An 18115-nucleotide genomic window follows, 5' to 3' on the forward strand; every position below is an offset into this window, starting at 1 on the left:
GATGCGCGTTGGCGGCAAATGTTTTTTAAACTTGCCAAAAGACAACGAACAGCCAATGATCGTCTCTTTGGCTGATCGTTGTCTTTATTAACTGGAGCGATATTGACCTGATTATTGCTCCATATAATAGGGCCCTAACCCCAAGCTTAGCAATGGATGCCAAAATAAGAACACCCCACACCTCTCATTAACCATTTTATTACAAATAAATCCACTGGTCATCAAAGTAGTCCATTTAATCCAATTCAGTCTTCCTCTGGTATCTGGAAAACAAACTGGGGGGCTCTGAGTGCCCCCTCTGTCATGTGTGCCGTAGGTTCGCTGCCACAGCCTGAAGGACATGATCACATAGGGGAGATTGGTGCAGCGTAGACTCTGCCCCTTATCCATTCTGAAACTCTCAGCGATTCTTTACTATAGCAGCTTTCTGATATCTTTAAGGGTAGCCTTACACATACCGGATCCGCAGCGGATTTCATGCTGTGAGTTTGCAGCGAAATCCGCTGCGGATCCTGGTAGTGTGAAGTGAATGAGGCACATACCCGCAGCATAATTTTTATTCCGCTGCCAGTATATGACCTAGCCCCTTTAACCCCCCGCATCCCACCGCCCTCAGCATACATTACCTGCTTGGCGCCGCGGCAGTGTGTAAAGCTCCCGGCCTCACACACAGCCGCGGTGCCAAGCAGGTAATGTATGCTCCGGGCCAGGGGCTGCGGGTGGCGTGGGGTTAAAGGGGCCGGCTTACATATCCGCAGTGGAATGTAAATTGTGTAACCCCATAGACCTTCACACTACATGGATCAGCAGTGGATTTCACTGCAGACTCGCAGCGTAAAATCCGCTACGGATTCGGTACGTGTGATGCTACCCTAACGGGGTATTCCAACTTATAATATCCACTGAATGGGACTAAGTGTCTGATCACATCGGGTCTTCCCACAGGGACCTCCCCACAATCAATACATGTACCATATTGCTATAAAGAGTGTATGTGCTCTATATCATGACAGCTAAAATGTGGCTCCCTCCGTGGTTTGGTGGTAAAGGGATTTTTCTTCTTACTGCCTTGCTGCACTGGTCCTGCCTGCCCATCAGGCGAGTGGGTATTATATGCCAGGGTGAAGGCCACAATCTGCAATTTCTCTGCGGCGTATGCCTGGGGCGCATTGATAATAAATCTCCCCCAAAGTCTCTCCTAATTGTTGAGAGTTCATTGTATTGGAATAGCCCTTTAAGTGTTTCCCATAACAACCAAAGAGGTCACGGCTTTCACTTTGCAAGTATGTTATAAAGATGAGACCAGGCATCTAACTCTTTACCGTGGTAATGGCTCAATTTATATATTGTGGTTCCATATTGTATATTGTGGTGAAATTAAGTGCCACCTAAAAAATGGCAGCACGCTGAGCCCAGTACTGGGGCAGACAATACTTGTCACCCACCGCAACCAATCAGAGCTTGGCTTTCATTTTACAAGAGTAGTTTAAGAAAGAGAAGTTGAGCTGTGATTGGTTGCTATGGGCGACTGGACGTTTTCATAAATTTTCCTCACTAGGCCTCATGTGTCTCCAAACTTCCTCGGAGAAGCTGGGCCCTTGTTGTCAATGGCAACCAGACTGAGGCTTAGAAAATTAAAAACTACAAAGGGGAAATGAAACGTGCCTTCTGATTGGTTGCCATGAGTTTCAAAGGCCATGTCTTCAGTCTACATGAGGCCCTGTGTATACATTGTGGGGGAGATTTATCAAACAAGGTGTAAAGTGAAACTGGCTCAGTTGCCCCTAGCAACCAATCAGATTCCACCTTTCATTTTCTAAAAATTTTCTGAAAAATGGAATCTGATTGGTTGCTAAGGGCGACTGAGCCAGTTTCACTTTACAATGTTTTCCATAGAGATTCCAACAGGCGCACTTCCCCCAATTAGGGAAACTGCCGCTGGAAAGAAGTTTATGGTAGACGGACATTCCCTTTAAGGTGTGAACTTTGAGGTCCGCCCGTCTTCCCTGATGGCAGCCGCAGATGTAAATTGAGCCATCAGAGTAATTTATTTGCTGTTTATTTGGCGCTCGCAGGACACTTAGTCTTAATGATCGCCGAATTGCCGGCTATTTATATTCGCAGTAGAATAATCATTACTTTTGTGCTGAAGTGTTTGCTTGATACAAATGTGGAAATCGTGTTTTGCAGCGTAATTTCAGTCGCGGACATAAATGACTGAAACTTCTCCAGGAAGTGTAAATCCTCGAGTTGTTCTCTTCTATAGTGAACAGTAAATCTGCTATGTGTTATGCGTCCACAGGCGGGGGGGGGGGGGGGGGGGTCAGGGGGGGGCTGTGTGAGGCGACATGAAGGTTGCTCTGATGGTCGGTGTGGTTATGTTGCTGCACACAACGATCGCCATAATACAAAGTCGCTGGGTTTTTGGGTTATTGCTTCCGGCTCCATTTTGGGTGGGTGCTCATGGAAAACACTTTAAGAGGCACTGTGCCAAAAGGTTTTAAAGGGGGTCATGATCTCAAGCGGTTTTGCAATATACTTTTATTTTTTTTAGGTTTCCTTTGTTTAAATCAACATTATACATGTAGCCACTAGGTGTCTCCCTTCCTGTAACACCACAGTATATGCTCCTTCTGTGCTCATATTTGGTCTTTTCTCTGTTCAAAATAAGAGACCGAACTCAGAAAGTCCTGGTCCGGTCCATGAACAAGTCTGCACTGCTACACATCCACATTCAGTAGCAGACAATCCTTAGGCTGCTTGCATTGTATGGTCAGCTCTCCTGTCACATAGCACTAAAACCTCTGTAACCGCACAATGACATTGTACTGACTGAATTATTGCATAACAAAGAGCATTGTCTCCTGGTAAGCTGAAGAACTGATATTAGTATTATCAAAATTAATAATATAATTAGCCTAAGTTTATTACCCTCAGTTGAACCATCAAAGGATTTAGCTTGTCCCTGAAATTTACATCAAGGCTTCCCTCTCATCTCTACCACCTATAAAGCTCTGGGAATATGTCATGAAAATACAAGTGCTGTATGTCCACAGTGCTGCAGTGTAATCTCCTTTTTACAGTGGATCAGTGCTTAGTGTAACCCCTTCATTGATGTTTTTTACTTTGCAAACCCAGTGTATCAGCATCCCCGTCTCCCTCCACTATGCCGTTTAGTACCGTGCAATGTAAATCATACCCAGCACTGTGCCAGCCTATTGAGTGCAGTTCACTTTCACCAGCATAGCAGAGAGGAGTATGTGCTATGCTATGATTGGCCAGAGAGGTAAGAGAAAGGAAGTCCCTATGTGTGTACTACTGATAAACAGCCCAGCTTTGCCCCTTGAAATAGAGAGAATAAGGAATAACTGTGCACCATACAGCAGTGACATCACTAACTTCACTTTGTCACCACTCTGAAGGGTTAATGTAACATGTTTTATATAGGACAGGCACGCTTTACGGCTGCTGTGATATCAGTACTGGCTGGGCACTGTGTGGACGTTCTTTTGTGTATATTGGCTTGGTGGAGGGGTCTGCAGTCCATCCTTGGTGCCCCAGCTTCCTCACCTGTTTAGCAGACAAGGGCAGATTGGGTTAATTCAGCGCGTTGTGATAACGGAGGATTTCCAAGCGTAATTAAGCCCGAGCATTATTATAGCTCTCAGCAGAGGCTCAATTATGCCCTTCTATCGTGCCAGGGAGGATCCGCGCCCGCCAGTCAGCGTGCCACATTCCAACGCTTTGTTCACAGACGTCTGCAAATCTCCAGCTCGCTTATGAAACGACAATGAAGCGATAATTTCCCACAATTAGCAAATAGATGCCACTCGTTAATTAGCCGGAGAAATCCAGGAAAGGTACGAGACCACCCAGCGCTACATGTCGCCACATGGCAGCAGCCCTTAGCTTTAGGAATCGCATCTACAAACCTGTATTTTACTACAGCAGCCAGGGGGCGCTATAACTTTCTAATACACATCTGCCAGAAAGCGGAACTGAAGAAACTGAAGGCGCAAACATAGCGCAGTAATAAAAGCATAATAAATATCCCAGAATATAGATGGAAGAGCAATGAATAAAGCCCTCTCTCTGATACTAATACTTTGCACATACTTTACTTTACAGCTGAGGGTTTGTTACAGTTGAATCCAGTATTGGTTAAAGTTGTATCCAGTCTTGACATAATTCGCCCGATCGTACGATTAACAATTTCGAAGTAACGATTTTTTTTATAATTATCAGCATTTAGACGGAACGATATATCGTACGGAAAAATCGTTTTGCGATCGCTTAAGCCTATCTCGCACATAAGTTAAATCGGTGAACGACTGTTTACACGGAACGATCTGCGAATTTTTTGCGAACAACGATTTCTCGCTCGTTCGCTGCGTTTACACATACGATTATCGTTCGAATTCGATCGTTATCGTGCAAATTTGAACGATAATCGTTCCGTGTTAATGCAGCATTAGACTGATACATTGTAGCAAACCCCTGTGGCTGTGCTTCTGGTGTGTGCGGCTTACAGAAGACAGGATGCTCTTGTAGCAGATTATCAGCCAATCAGACGTATTCTATATTTTTATCCCTGTGTTCTTATTCACTGACAGCAAGCATAGGTCTTAAAGGAGTACTCCAGGGAAAAAAAGTTTTCAAATCAACTGGTGTCAGAAAGTTATACAGATTTGTAAATTACTTCCATGTAAAAATCCCAAGTCTTCCAGTACTTATCAGCTGCTGGATGTCCTGAAGGAAGTAGTGTATCCTTTCCAGTCTGATATAGTCCTCTCTGCCGCCACCTCTGTCCATGTCAGGAACTGTCCAGAGCAGGACAGGTTTTCTATGGGGATGTCTGCTGCTCTGGACAGTTCCTGACATGGACAGAGGTGGCAGCAGAGAGCGCTGTGTCAGACTGGAAAGAATACACCACCTCCTGCAGGATAATAAGGACACTAAGAAAGTAAGACATTTAAAGCTCCACAACTTTTATTCAGCGATAATAAAGATAAGAGAACAAGTGATCAGATGATCGTGGATTCATTTGGCTGTTAATTTTCCCTCCTCCAGCGGCCACTACAGGAGAGATGTGGTATTACATGCTCTGACTTATAAAGGGGGCTTCTAAGTGGCTATTGATATTGGGATACTAGATATTTCCAATCATCTATATATGCACCATTGGCGTTACTCGCACAGACGTTTTTTTTTTATTTATTTATTAGCTATACCGTATCATTCCATTGAGTTTATTTAATTACTAAAGTTACTCAGAGACCCCTGACCTTTTCTTTTGAACTTTTTCTTTCTGTCTCTATGTCCTTGATGTTTAAACAGCTTGAGGCGATCCGGATGGCGGGTGCCCATCCTGTCCATAGGGTTTATTTCGCCATTATGTGGGAATCATGAGAAAAGAAATCCCTTTAATTTCTTTAGTCTTGATGTTGGGTCCTTGTTGCCATGGTGACACACGCTTCCACAGCTCTTGTTCTGTGCTGCAGCGGTGGTGATGGGGCGTTTGACCTCTAGGTGGCAGTGTGTGCACAGTCCCTGAGATCCTATATCTAGCGCTATTTATTTCGGACCTGGCTGGTGTGTGTGTGTGTGTGTATATATATATATATATATATATATATATATATATATATATATATATATATATATATATATATATATATACATGTATAATGTAGATGTGTGTGTGTATATACATATATATATATATATATATATATATATATATATATATTATATATATATATATATATATCTCTATACCTCAGGCAGACCAGTTTTTAGACACAAAAGCACAGAAAATGCAACAGCTCACCGCAATGGCAAGATACAGACCCACTACAGACATGAAAATAGTTAAAAGCAGCCCCCCCCCAACTGCAAAAAAAATAATGAGGCTCTTGGTTACCATTTGCAAACAGTGTAAACCACCCCACCACAATAAGGTAGCCTCATATCGGGGCAGTCGTACACTGTACTATGGCCTCTCCATGGCGTATAATACGCCTATGCTCTGGGCATGCAAGATCCGTCTTATACCTGCAAAAATAATTGCACCACCTGGGTGGGTTGGGTGGAGTGCACGACCAAGTAGAGGCAGCCACTCCCCCATCTGGAACACAGAACTATTTTCATGTCTATGGTAGGTCTGTATCTTGCCATTGCGGTGAGCTGTTGCACTTTTCTGTGTTTTTGTGTTTGCAATTTCAGCCATAGTAACGTGCTCCTGCCTAGTGTGAATGGTGTTCTAGGAGAGCTTCTACTTGGTTTTGCACTCCACCCATCCCACCCAGGTGGTGTAATTACTTTTGCCGGTATTAAGACGGATCTTGCATGCCCAGAACATAGGCGTATTATACGCCATGGAGAGGCCAGAGTACAGTGTAGGGTCCGCCCCGATATGAGGCTACCTTTTTGTGGTGGGGTGGTTTACACTGTTTGCAAATGGTAACCTGTAGTGGGTCTGTATGCACTGGTATTGGCTTTTCTCCTCTCTCTGTTTGTGTCTCTCTATCTCCTTGTTTATTCTTCTCCACTTTCTTCTCTTTTTGGTTTCTTATTTGAAGTTGCTGTAACATGCTCTACTAAGATGGGAATTGTTGCTCCTGGTGTTCCCTAGTATTCAGTGGAATATGATGTGTTCCTACAGCTTTTCAATGCCAGTTGATCTCCCTCATAATTGTTGCGTTGTTTAGGCATTTACCATTTCCACTGACATATTTCAATGTGTTTTCCTGATAGTTTCCCTTTAAATTTTGATGTTGTCTACCAGCATGTGTTTGGTGGCTCTGTTCATTCAGGCCTTAAAGGGGAGTACCACCTGTAGTTTTTGCAAGATGGCTGAAATACATTGATTTGGAGATAGTGGCCATTGCAGATTCACAGAAAATGGAGGTCATAGTGCTTTCCATAGAACCTCAGTACAGTGTCATTACTTTATAATAATAATAATAAAAAATATTTTTATTTTTTATTTTTTTGGGTGTGGGTGGAAACCTACACAAACACGAAGAGAACCTACAAACTCTTTGCAGATGTTGCCCTTAGTGGGATTTGAACCCAGGTTCCCAGTGCTGCAAGGCTACAGTTCTAACCATTAAGCTACCATGCTTATTACTTATCCAATGAAAGAGAGGAGGGAACGCAATAGGTTAATAATCACATTTCCTTCCTGTCAACTATTTGTGCCGCTAGTTTTAAGCAGTTTGTCAACGCCTTTTGTCGGAGCCATATGGCCATCCAAGTAATACAAATGTTTCCTATCTACAGAGAGCGACCGAGCAGTAACCAGGTGGAGGAGTACACAGCTACGGTGGGGTGGAAACATATGTTGCTACACAGCAGCGTTCCTGACATAATCGGAGTAAGGAAGAGTTGTAAAGAGATTTATAGCGGGTAGTAAAATCCAATGTTAAATAGTTAACCCTTCATGTGACGGATGTATAAGAAACTTGATGAGGTCATCTCTAGTATTCTTAAAGGGCGGCTCCACAAGGTGCCATAGATTGCAGACAGAGTACTGATCACTGCGTTCATATTAATCTTATCCACAATTCCAGGTGTTCATCCTGGGCTTCCTGGTTTGATATCAGTATTAGATCCTGTGAGGGGTCAGGTGCGGCCTCCATGGGTGGAGCACGTCCCAAAGATGATCGATCGGGTTAAGATCTGGGGAATCTGGAGGCTAAGTGACCACCTTGTTCTCTTTGCCATGTACAGTGTCTGTGTGGCCCCTGGAGCATTATCCTTCTGATAGAGGCCCCTGCCATTAGGGGGACCCGCAGCCTTGAAGGGGGGGGGGGCTTGATGTGTACAATAGTTAGATAGGTGGTTGGTGTCACAGTAACTTCCACATGATGCCAGGACACAAGGTCTCCAGCAGAACATTGCCCATTACACTGTCCCCGCCATTTTGTCTTCTTTCCATAGTGCATCCTGGTGCCATCTCTTCCACAGGTGAGTGACACACACAGTCGCCCGGCTGTCCACATGACGTTACTTGACCCATCAGACCAGGTGTTGTCTTCCATTGCTTCATGCCCCAGTTCTCTGTTATAGACACTTTTGATGGTGGACTGGGTTACATGGGCCCCATGACCGGTCTGCAGGATCTGACCCCTTTCTATCACATTTTTCAGCAGTTTGCTCTACAGCAGCCCTCCTGTCGATCGGACCAGACAGACTAACTCCCCCCCCCCCCCCCACACACATCAATGAGCCTTGGGTTCCTCTGCCCCTGGTCCCTGCTTGTCCTTCCTTGAACACATTTGGTACTGACCACTATACCGGGTTTTCCACGAGACCAACTGCCCTGACCCTAGATTCCAATGATTAACGACTAACGATAAACGATCGCTAACGAGATTGTTAATCATTAACCTGAAATTGTTCACCATATTTCAGGTTAACGATGATCGTTACTATGATCGTTATTGCGATCGTTACTTTGACCGTTTATTCCTTCTGGTCCCAGCAAAACAATGAACAACGATTAGTGAACGAATGCGGAACTTGAGTGAACGAATGTGGAAACGATAATTTCAGGTTCTGATCTAAGGGTACTTTAATACAAAGCAATTTTTCAACGATAAACGATATCAAATGACCGCTATTGCAAACGACCTGAAATCATACACCCAATTACACAGAACGATGATCGTTACTTATGATCGTTCTTGCGGTCGTCTTGTCGTCGCTATTGCGTTCGCCGCTACTCCGAAGGACCAAACAGCGTCTTATTCCATGTGAACGATTTGCGAATGATCAACGATAAAAATAGGTCCAAACTCTATAAAACGACTAACGATTTCTCATTGGTCGTTTAATCGTTGTCTGCTATTACACTAAACGATTATCGTTCAAATCCGAACGATATAACTATAATCGTTCCATGTTATAAGGCCCTAAATCAACGATCAACGACACACGAACGATTTTTCGTTAGTTGCCTGCAATTACACAGAACAATTATCGTTTAAATTCGAACGATATAACAATTTTTCGCACAATAATCTTCCGGTGTAATAGGGCCCTTACACTTTTTCTGCTATTAACTGGAAGACACCATTATCCCCATGTAATAAGTGACGGCTGTCAAGGCATGATGGGAGTCGTACTTTTATATCAGCTGTAGACATTAAGAAGCACCGCCCCCAGAAAGAGGCTAAGAAGAAAAGTGGACAGTTCCTTTAAATTTCCTGTTCTAGTATTCAAAGGGCTCGCTCCATCTCACCATGAGGTATTGCTAGGGTACGTTCACGTATTTCAGTGACATGATCATTGCCTTTGGATCTTCAGGGGTTAAAATTTGTGTTCTGTCGGCCTGAAGCGGAGTGGAAATGCATAATGAATATGCTAGAACATGCCTCCGATGCCGCCATATGTCACACATCGCTGCCGCGGAGGAACAATATCTTTGTAGTGTTCCTGGTCCCTCGGCGGCGATGCGGTTGCCATGGTTACGGGGATTGTTGTGCAATTTGTCTGAAGATTTTACATGTTGATCCGAAAGTATCTGTTGCGTCTTTATCTATAAAGGCGGTTTCTCCTTATAAGGAAGCGGCCGCGGCGACGATCAGCTGTTCTTGCCGGGGTAATGGGCGTCCGTGGGTCCATCTGATCAGCTCTCTGGATAATATATGCAATGCAGGTTGGCAAGGAGTTAAAACTATGTGAAATCTAGGCTGAAGGGGGCCACACTGTGCATACAGCCCGGGGCCCTTCCTGCGTCTGTGGATCCCCCCCGGCTGTTGGATCCGCTCCATCGCTTTCTGCTGCACAGATACTTCACATCTCCCATAGGGATCAATAGTGTGCGTGCGTGGGTTACTGGGGGAGGGACCACAAAAGTGGTGGTGGTGGGGTCCTGGGAGCTGGATAGTGGGGGATCCCTTTAAGAGGGAACACAATAATGGGGGTCCCGGGGGAAGGGAGCACAATAGTGGGGGTCTCCAGAAAGAGGGAGCACAATAGCGGGGGGTCCCCGGGAGAGGGAGCACAATAGCGGGGGGGGTCCCCGGGAGAGGGAGCACAACAATAATGGGGGGGGAGTCCCCAAAAGAACACAATAGTGGGTGGTCCCCAAAATAGGGGGCACAATAGTTGGAGGTCCTGAAGGAGAGGGAGCACAATAGTGGGTGGTCCCCAGGAGAGGGAACACAATAATGGGGGGTCCCCAGGAGAGGGAACACATTAATGGGGGGTCCTGGGGAAGGGAGCACAATAGTGAGGGAGCACAATAGTAGGGAGGTGCCAAGGAGAGGGAGCACAATAGTGGTGGTCGCGGTGGGGGGTTACTAAGGGAGGAAGCTCAATAATGCGGGGTCCCCAGGAGTGGGAGCACAATAGTGGGGGTCCCCAGGAGAGGGAGCACAATAGTGGGGGGTCCCCAGGAGCGAGAGTACAATAGTGGAGGGTCCCCGGGAGAGGGACCACAGTAGTGGGGGTTTCTCGGTAGAGGGAGCACAATAGTGGGGGGGTCCCCCGGAGAGGGAGCACAATAGTGGGGGGGTCCCCTGGAGAGGGAGCACAATAGTGGGGGGGTCCCCCGGAGAGGGAGCACAATAGTGGGGGGGTCCCCCGGAGAGGGAGCACAATAGTGGGGGGGTCCCCCGGAGAGGGAGCACAATAGTGGGGGGTCCCCAGGAGAGGGAGGACAATATTGGGGGTCCCTGGGAGAGGGAGCACAATAGTGGGGGGGGGGGCGTCCTTGGAGAAGGAGCACAATAGTGGGGGGTCCCCAGAAGAGAGAGCACAATAGTGGGAGGTCCCCAGAAGAGAGAGCACAATAGTGGGAGGTCCCCAGGAGAGGGTGCGCAATAGTGGGAGGTCCCCAGGAGAGGGTGCGCAATAGTGGGGGGTCTCTGGGAGAGGAGGCACAATAGTGGGAGATCCCCGGGAGAGGGAGCGCAATAGTGGGGGGCTTAAAGGTACAGCAGAAAAGCAATAGTGGGCTAGATGCAATTGGCAAAAACACTATAAGATCTTGTCGCCATTTGCAAGTTTGAGGGCGTATTTTTATATACCACCGCCTTGGACCATGAGATAAACGCACATACAATGCATATGATCAATGAATTTTACTACCCCCTCCCCATAAAGAATCGCTTACAATGCAATTCCCTAACATAACATGTGGAGCCGCTCAAGACATGGTTGACCAAAAATGGAAACCTCTATGTGAGCAGTAAGCGTGCAGCTTAGGAAGGCAGAGCTGTCAGTTGTGCGGTGAGCCGCCCGTCTCTGCTGACAGGCAGTCATTTCATTAGGATGCGCGGGATTCTAATTTTCCGGCTCGGGGGCAATCATGGTGATGTCTGATTAGTTTATAGTCACAGTCATTGACATGTCAAGGGAGATGTGAAATTCTGCAGCGATTCCACCCAGGTTATAATTATACAAGTCTGTTATCTGGAGGGGAGCAGAAATACAGTGCAAGGCGCGAGGGGCCGCCAGTGAAGGCAGCAGGAAGGTTCCCATTCACTGTCAGCAAGCACAGAGCTTATAAATGCAAAATATGTAAGAGAGGTGCAGAAGCTTTCATTGTACAGTTGTTTGCAAGGTTTGTCTATATAGGATTGACCTGTATCTAGCACTGATCCTGATTTATACACCGCAGCTCCATGTAATACTGGGTTTGGAAACAGCCTTCTCTGCAGGCCACATATAGTAACAGTCCCTTCCTTTCAGCCCCCATATAAAATCAGCCCCCTCCTCTGCAGCCACAATATCAAACCATTCCCCCCTGAAGCCCCTATATCAGTCTCCCTATTCCCCTCCTGCAGCCCCTAAATAGTATCACTTCTTTTACCCCCTTCTGCAGTCCCCATATAGTATCAGTTCCCCTATTCCCCTCCTGCTGCCAGCATATAGTATCTATTTCCCCCCTGCAGTCACCATTTAATATCAGTCCCCTCCTGCAGCCCCCCTCCAGCAGTCCCTATTTAATCAGTCCCCCAACACAGCCACCATTTAGTATCGGCCCCCCCAGTCCCCATTTATTCATGTTTGTACACAGTGACCTCACTAGTAGAGTAGTGAGTGCAGCTCTGGAGTATAACACAGGATGTAACTCAGGATCAGTACAAAATAGGTAATGTAGTGTAAGTACACAGTGACACCCCCCCCCCTCCCGCACCAGTAGAATAGTGAGTGCAGCTCTGGAGTAACTCAGGATTGCTGCTTTATGTGGATGCTGGGAATGTGTTCTTTATCTGAATGAACCTCTCATTGATTTCCTCGGCACCCTTGTTTCCTGTAAGATATAATAATTGTATGGTTGTGTCTCTGCGGCGGTGTCCGTCCATCATTAAATCTATAAATAGTTGCAGGTTTCTATGACAGTATCCAGCGCTCTGATCCTCGGTAGGCTTTTTATGTACTGGCCAGAGGAAAGTGGTGTCTGCGGTATTATGTCTCCATTCACAGAGTGGATGTATGTTATATTAGCAGACCTGTGGGCGGTGGTGGGGGAGAATCTGGCTTCTTAGTGACTGTGGATACTATGAAAACCTTATATATAGTCACACATCTCCCCAGCATCTTGTATTGATGTGAGGGTCATTGTATATTGTGTTCTGTATAACACTCATCAGTATAGTATTTACAGGTTAGTGTGCAGGTTCCTGCTCTGCCATAGTTTTATACCTTCGCTGTCTGTCAGATCCTCTTTTTTTCTCTCTCCAGTTAATGATAACCTGGCTTGTTAGCAGAGCTGAGGTCCCCGGGGGCCGGAGCAGGCTGCCCTCCGCTCTACATAGTAATGCCATGCATGCATTACAATAGGATTTTCCATAGCGGCAGAAGATCTCATTCATCTTGAGTATTTCATATTTCTTCCACCTGTGCCATGTTGCTATAAATATATCGGTGTATGTGTCGCTGCCTCCCACCTATACTAGATCAGTATCCTACGCTACTAAAATACTCTGTGCTGCACATCTGTAGCCTTAAACAGCTCTGTTCCAGGTTTTTTTTTAAAGCACTTACCATTACCCTTCTCACAGTGTCATCTGTTTCATTCCAGCTATGTTGCATCCATTCATTTCAGTATTGTATATAAAGCACTCACCATTACCCTTCTCACGGTGTCACCTGTTTCATTCCAGCTCTGTTGCATCCATACATTTCAGTATTGTGTATAAAGCACTCACCATTACCCTTCACACTGTGTCATCTGTTTCATTCCAGCTCTTTTGCATCCATACATTTCAGTATTGTATTTAAAGCACTCACCATTACCCTTCTTACGGTGCCATCTGTTTCATTCCAGCTCTGTTGCATCCATACATTTCAGTATTGTAGCCGGGTCACATGACTAGTTCTTAAACCAACCAGAACATTACATGGCTTTATGTGTCTCAGGAAGTGGTCTGTCCTGGCTCAGCTGACTTCCTGTGGGCTACTAGGACAATATCATCACTTAATAGTAGAGATGAGCGCAACTCAAGCATGTTCCAGTCTGATTGGTGGGCATTTGAATACCGGTGGCTAAAGAAGTTGGATGCAGCCCTGGAAAGTCCTGGAGAACATGGATACTGCCAAAGGCGGTATCCATGTTTTCCAGGACTCCCTAGGGCAGTACACTCCTCTCCTTAAATACACTGTGCTGCTGGATGACCCTCTTCTTTTTGGTCTGTAATCTCCCACTCATCTCCACCTCTTTCTTCATCTTCTCAAATTGTAAAGTTGACTCCAATCTTAGAAAATCAGCATACCCCTTTTCTGAAATACTTTGTGCTGCTGTGGCCCAGTCCTCTCCACTATTTAACCATGTGTGTGTGACTTATCATCGTCGATCTTCCCTTTTACTGGAACCTTTTTCGTCTGAGAGCTGCCATCTGGAATCTCACCACCATCAGATGTATACCTCCAACCTATAGCTATGGCGTGGTGTCATCAAAACCCAACTCTTAGGGTCCTATTCCTATTGTCTTAAGGGGATTATCCAAGCTTTAAAGGGGTTTTCCACTTAAAAGTAACTTGTCCCCTATATTCAGGATAGGAGATAAGTAAGAGATTGTGGGGGTCTGATCTGCGTACCCCACCAATGATCCCCAGATCGGCCCCCGGCTCCTTTGTTTTGAATCGAGCCACAGGTACGGCACGTGACCTGCAGCTCTGTACATTCTCTATGGAGCTGCTGGTTCCATAGAGAATTCAAAACTAAGGAGTCGAGGGCCATTATGGAGATTGCTGGGGGGTACTGAGGTCGAACCCCTGCAATCTCTTACTTGTCCTCTATGCACAGGATAGGGGACAAGTAAGTTTTAAGTGGAAAATCCCTTTAAAGATTAATTCTCAGGCCTACAATCTCAATGGAACTGAATTTTAAAACCCCACCCAAACTGGAGACATGAGTCATGCTGTTTCTGAAAGAAAGCAGCCATTTTTTCCCCTTAGCCAAGATTAGGAATAAATGACTACTTTCTTGCCAAAACAGCGCCACCTTGTGCATGGATTTTGTTTAGCATTACACCCTGGCCCCATTCACTGCAATACCAGACCCAAATTAAGGGTCTCTGAATAGGATCTCTGACGAAAAGCGGCCATTTTTTTCCCCATTCTGTGCATGTGAGGGATTACTACCAGACAATGTCTCAAAAAGAGGGGGTGGGGTGGGTTGTCTGGTGATTAATAGCTATGAAGACGATGAATAATGGATACGGCGTCCTCCACAGGAACTGCACAAAAATGATCTCCGGACTGATGATCAGCAAATCTACCGGCCTAACAAGCGAAGAAGAGATTGGGAAATAGAGCGGAAACAATGGAAGAAGCGGTCAGGTGCATGTGTAGGAGGGTCACGGGCGGTAATCTGGACCTACCATCAAAGGACAAGGCGGGAAGGGCTTTACTGGCGCCTTTCATTAGCCTCGTGCTCAGGACCAGGCGGTGGTTATCCATTATTATGCCTTATGGATACCTCCTCTGCTCTCTGCGGGTTTTTATTAGTTGACCTCGAATGTTTTGTCAGCTCTAAAATAAAGCGAGGCTATAATCGAGGTTTACATAGTGCACACTGGCACAGAGTCCATGGGAAACTTAGCAACAAGTTTATAATAGCCGCCATGCTGTGCCCGTAACTCCCCTGTCGTATTGTCAACACCATTACAGTGTAGCGGTATTTATAGAGGTGGATTATAGGGGAAACTTGTACACGGCCCATCTGGGATATGATTCTGCTATAGAAGCTCAGCATGGGGGGCAGGGACCGCTAATAGTCCAGAGCACTCCCTTCTGTGGTACCAGGAGCCACAACCAGCATTGTATTTAGGAATTGCATTCTCTATTAATGTTACCTATAGTGCAGTGTAATGTATTGCTCCCTATAGTGCAGTGTAATGTATTGCTCCCTATAGTGCAGTATAATGTATTATTCCCTACAGTGCAGTATAATGTATTGTTCTCTATAGTGCAGTATAATGTATTGTTCCCTATAGTGCAGTGTAATGTATTGCTCCCTATAGTGCAGTGTAATGTATTGCTCCCTATAGTGCAGTGTAATGTATTGCTCCCTATAGTGCAGTGTAATGCATTGCTCCCTATAGTGCAGTGTAATGTATTGTTCCCTATAGTGCAGTATAATGTATTGTTCTCTATAGTGCAGTGTAATGTATTGTTCCCTATAGTGCAGTATAATGTATTGTGTCCTATAGTGCAGTATAATGTACTTTTCCCTATAGTGCAGTGTAATGTATTGTTCCCTATAGTGCAGTATAATGTATTGCTCCCTATAGTGCAGTATAATGTATTATTCCCTATAGTGCACTGTAATGTATTGTTCCCTATAGTGCAGTTTAATGTATTGTTCCCTATAGTGCAGTATAATGTATTGTTCCCTTAGTGCGGTATAATGTATTGTTCCCTATAGTGCAGTATAATGTATTATTCCCTACAGTGCAGTATAATGTATTGTTTCCTATAGTGCAGTATAATGTATTGTTCCCTTAGTGCGGTATAATGTATTGTTCCCTATAGTGCAGTATGCCCTGTAGTTGTCAGAGCATGCTGGGAACATTGTGCTGCAATTGGAGAAGAAATGGGCGGGGTTGCTGAGCAGGAGTGGGGCTTCCTCTCAGCCGGGGTCCTGAATAGGGGTGGGGCTTCCTCTCAGCTGGGGTCCTGGATGGGGGTGGGGCTTCCTCTCAGCTGGGGTCCTGAATGGGGGTGGGGCTTCCTCTCAGCTGGGGTCCTGGATGGGGGTGGGGCTTTCTCTCAGCTGGGGTCCTGAATAGGGGTGGGGCTTTCTCTCAGCTGGGGTCCTGAATAGGGGTGGGGCTTCCTCTCAGCTGGGGTCCTGGATGGGGGTGGCCTTCCTCTCAGCTGGGGTCCTGGATAAGGGTGGGGCTTCCTCTCAGCTGGGGTCCTGAATTGGGGTGGGGCTTCCTCTCAGCTGAGCTGTTGCTGTCTGAGGATCTGGCTTCCTTCAGCTGAGGTGCTGGCTGGGGAGGGGCAAGGTCCTCACTGAGGGCGTGGCCTCCCCCTCAGGTGAAGCTCCGCCCAGTCAGGACTTTTCCTCAGGCAGCTGCCACTACAGATGTGCTCCCAGGTACAGCAGCCAAGTCTGTGGGTTTTTACCTCAGAATTTCACCAAATCCTTCCCCAGTCACCACACATGGTTAGTAAGAGGGAATGTATGTTTCCTGTCAGGTTTTCTCTAATATCCTGGGAAAACAGCACCAGACAAGGTGTTATAGAACTGGTGAGAGAGATTTCCTGTGTAACTATAAGGTAGTATCTTATATATTGTATAAAACATAAATTATTCCCCTGTATACTGTGTTATCAGATGTATACTGTGTATACATGAGGCTCTTAATGCTGTATACTATGTATACTGGAGGCTCCATTGCTGTATACTGCAGATGACTATACTACGGTGGTGATTAATGACCAGCAAGGCAGTGTCTGTCCCTCAGTGTGTGTATATATATATATATATATATATATATATATATATATATATATACTGTGCTTGTGCTTATTAGTGGTTGGCGTCCGAGCCCGCTACAGATGAACCTGCTGGAATTTAAAGTTTATATGGTATAAAGTTTACACATCAGTAAGGTGAGTGCCCTCTTACTTTTTTCTTCTTCAGGCCCAGGCTGAAGCACTGGAGACGGGCCGACCCACCCTTAGTGGGAAGAAACCCCAGCCCCTCCATGACGTGATTCCATTAGAATCAATGGAAACCTATCATAGAGGGTCTGGGGTTTCCTCCCACTTAGGGTGGGTCGGCCCGCTTCCAGTGCTTCAGCCTGGGCCTGGTGGTACAGTCACTTTAATGAACGTTTTTTGTATTTTATAAGGAGCACCCCATACAGTGTTTTTGGTATATGCAACCTCGCCTTGCAATCCTATAGAAGCTGTGCCTGAAGGGTAGTGCCAGTACTGTTTTCTTTACAAAGTTATATACTGTACTTGTTACCTCATGATTTCTCCATATTCTGGTCTCCTCCTCACATAGATGTGTAGTTACCTGTGAGGACACGATAACTGTGACACGCTGCAGCACACATGTAGCCTGGACAGGGCTGTGTAATATGTAATCCCCTCAGACATGAGGAGGGGGAGCAGGACGCTGTGAGGAGAAGAGGGGGTATATACAGCAGCCTCTCCATAGTCTTCCTGAGAAGAGGGGGTATATACAGCAGCCTCTCCATAGTCTTCCTGAGAAGAGGAGGTATATACAGCAGCCTCTCCATAGTTATCCTGAGAAGAGGGGGTATATACAGCAGCCTCTCCATAGTTATCCTGAGAAGAGGAGGTATATACAGCAGCCTCTCCATAGTCTTCCTGAGAAGAGGGAGTATATACAGCGGCCTCTCCATAGTCTTCCTGAGAAGAAGGGGTATATACAGCAGCCGCTCCATAGTTATCCTGAGAAGAGGAGGTATATACAGCAGCCTCTCCATAGTCTTCCTGAGAAGAGGGGGTATATACAGCAGCCGCTCCATAGTTATCCTGAGAAGAGGAGGTATATACAGCAGCCTCTCCATAGTCTTCCTGAGAAGAGGGGGTATATACAGCAGCCTCTCCATAGTCTTCCTGAGAAGAGGGGGTATATACAGCAGCCTCTCCATAGTCTTCCTGAGAAGAG

At 45.9% G+C, this 18115-nt stretch overlaps 1 protein-coding gene across 4 annotated transcripts in view; it reads left to right on the forward strand.

Annotated features, from left to right (window-relative positions):
• WDR25 (WD repeat domain 25) overlaps positions 1 to 18115 on the forward strand; it is a 72566-nt gene that overhangs the window by 6072 nt on the left and 48379 nt on the right. The window contains exon 2 of one of the 4 annotated variants that reach the window (XM_069950208.1): positions 7285 to 7378. The exons of 2 other annotated variants lie outside the window; for them this stretch is intronic. In XM_069950208.1, coding sequence (XP_069806309.1) covers positions 7285 to 7378 — 94 coding nt within the window. Of the gene's footprint in view, positions 1 to 7284; positions 7379 to 16448; positions 16634 to 18115 lie in introns of those variants that run through there. One more of the 4 variants, XM_069950209.1, reaches the window with a different exon arrangement.

This window comes from Dendropsophus ebraccatus, chromosome 13 (assembly GCF_027789765.1).
Source record: "Dendropsophus ebraccatus isolate aDenEbr1 chromosome 13, aDenEbr1.pat, whole genome shotgun sequence".
NCBI lineage: Eukaryota > Metazoa > Chordata > Amphibia > Anura > Hylidae > Dendropsophus > Dendropsophus ebraccatus.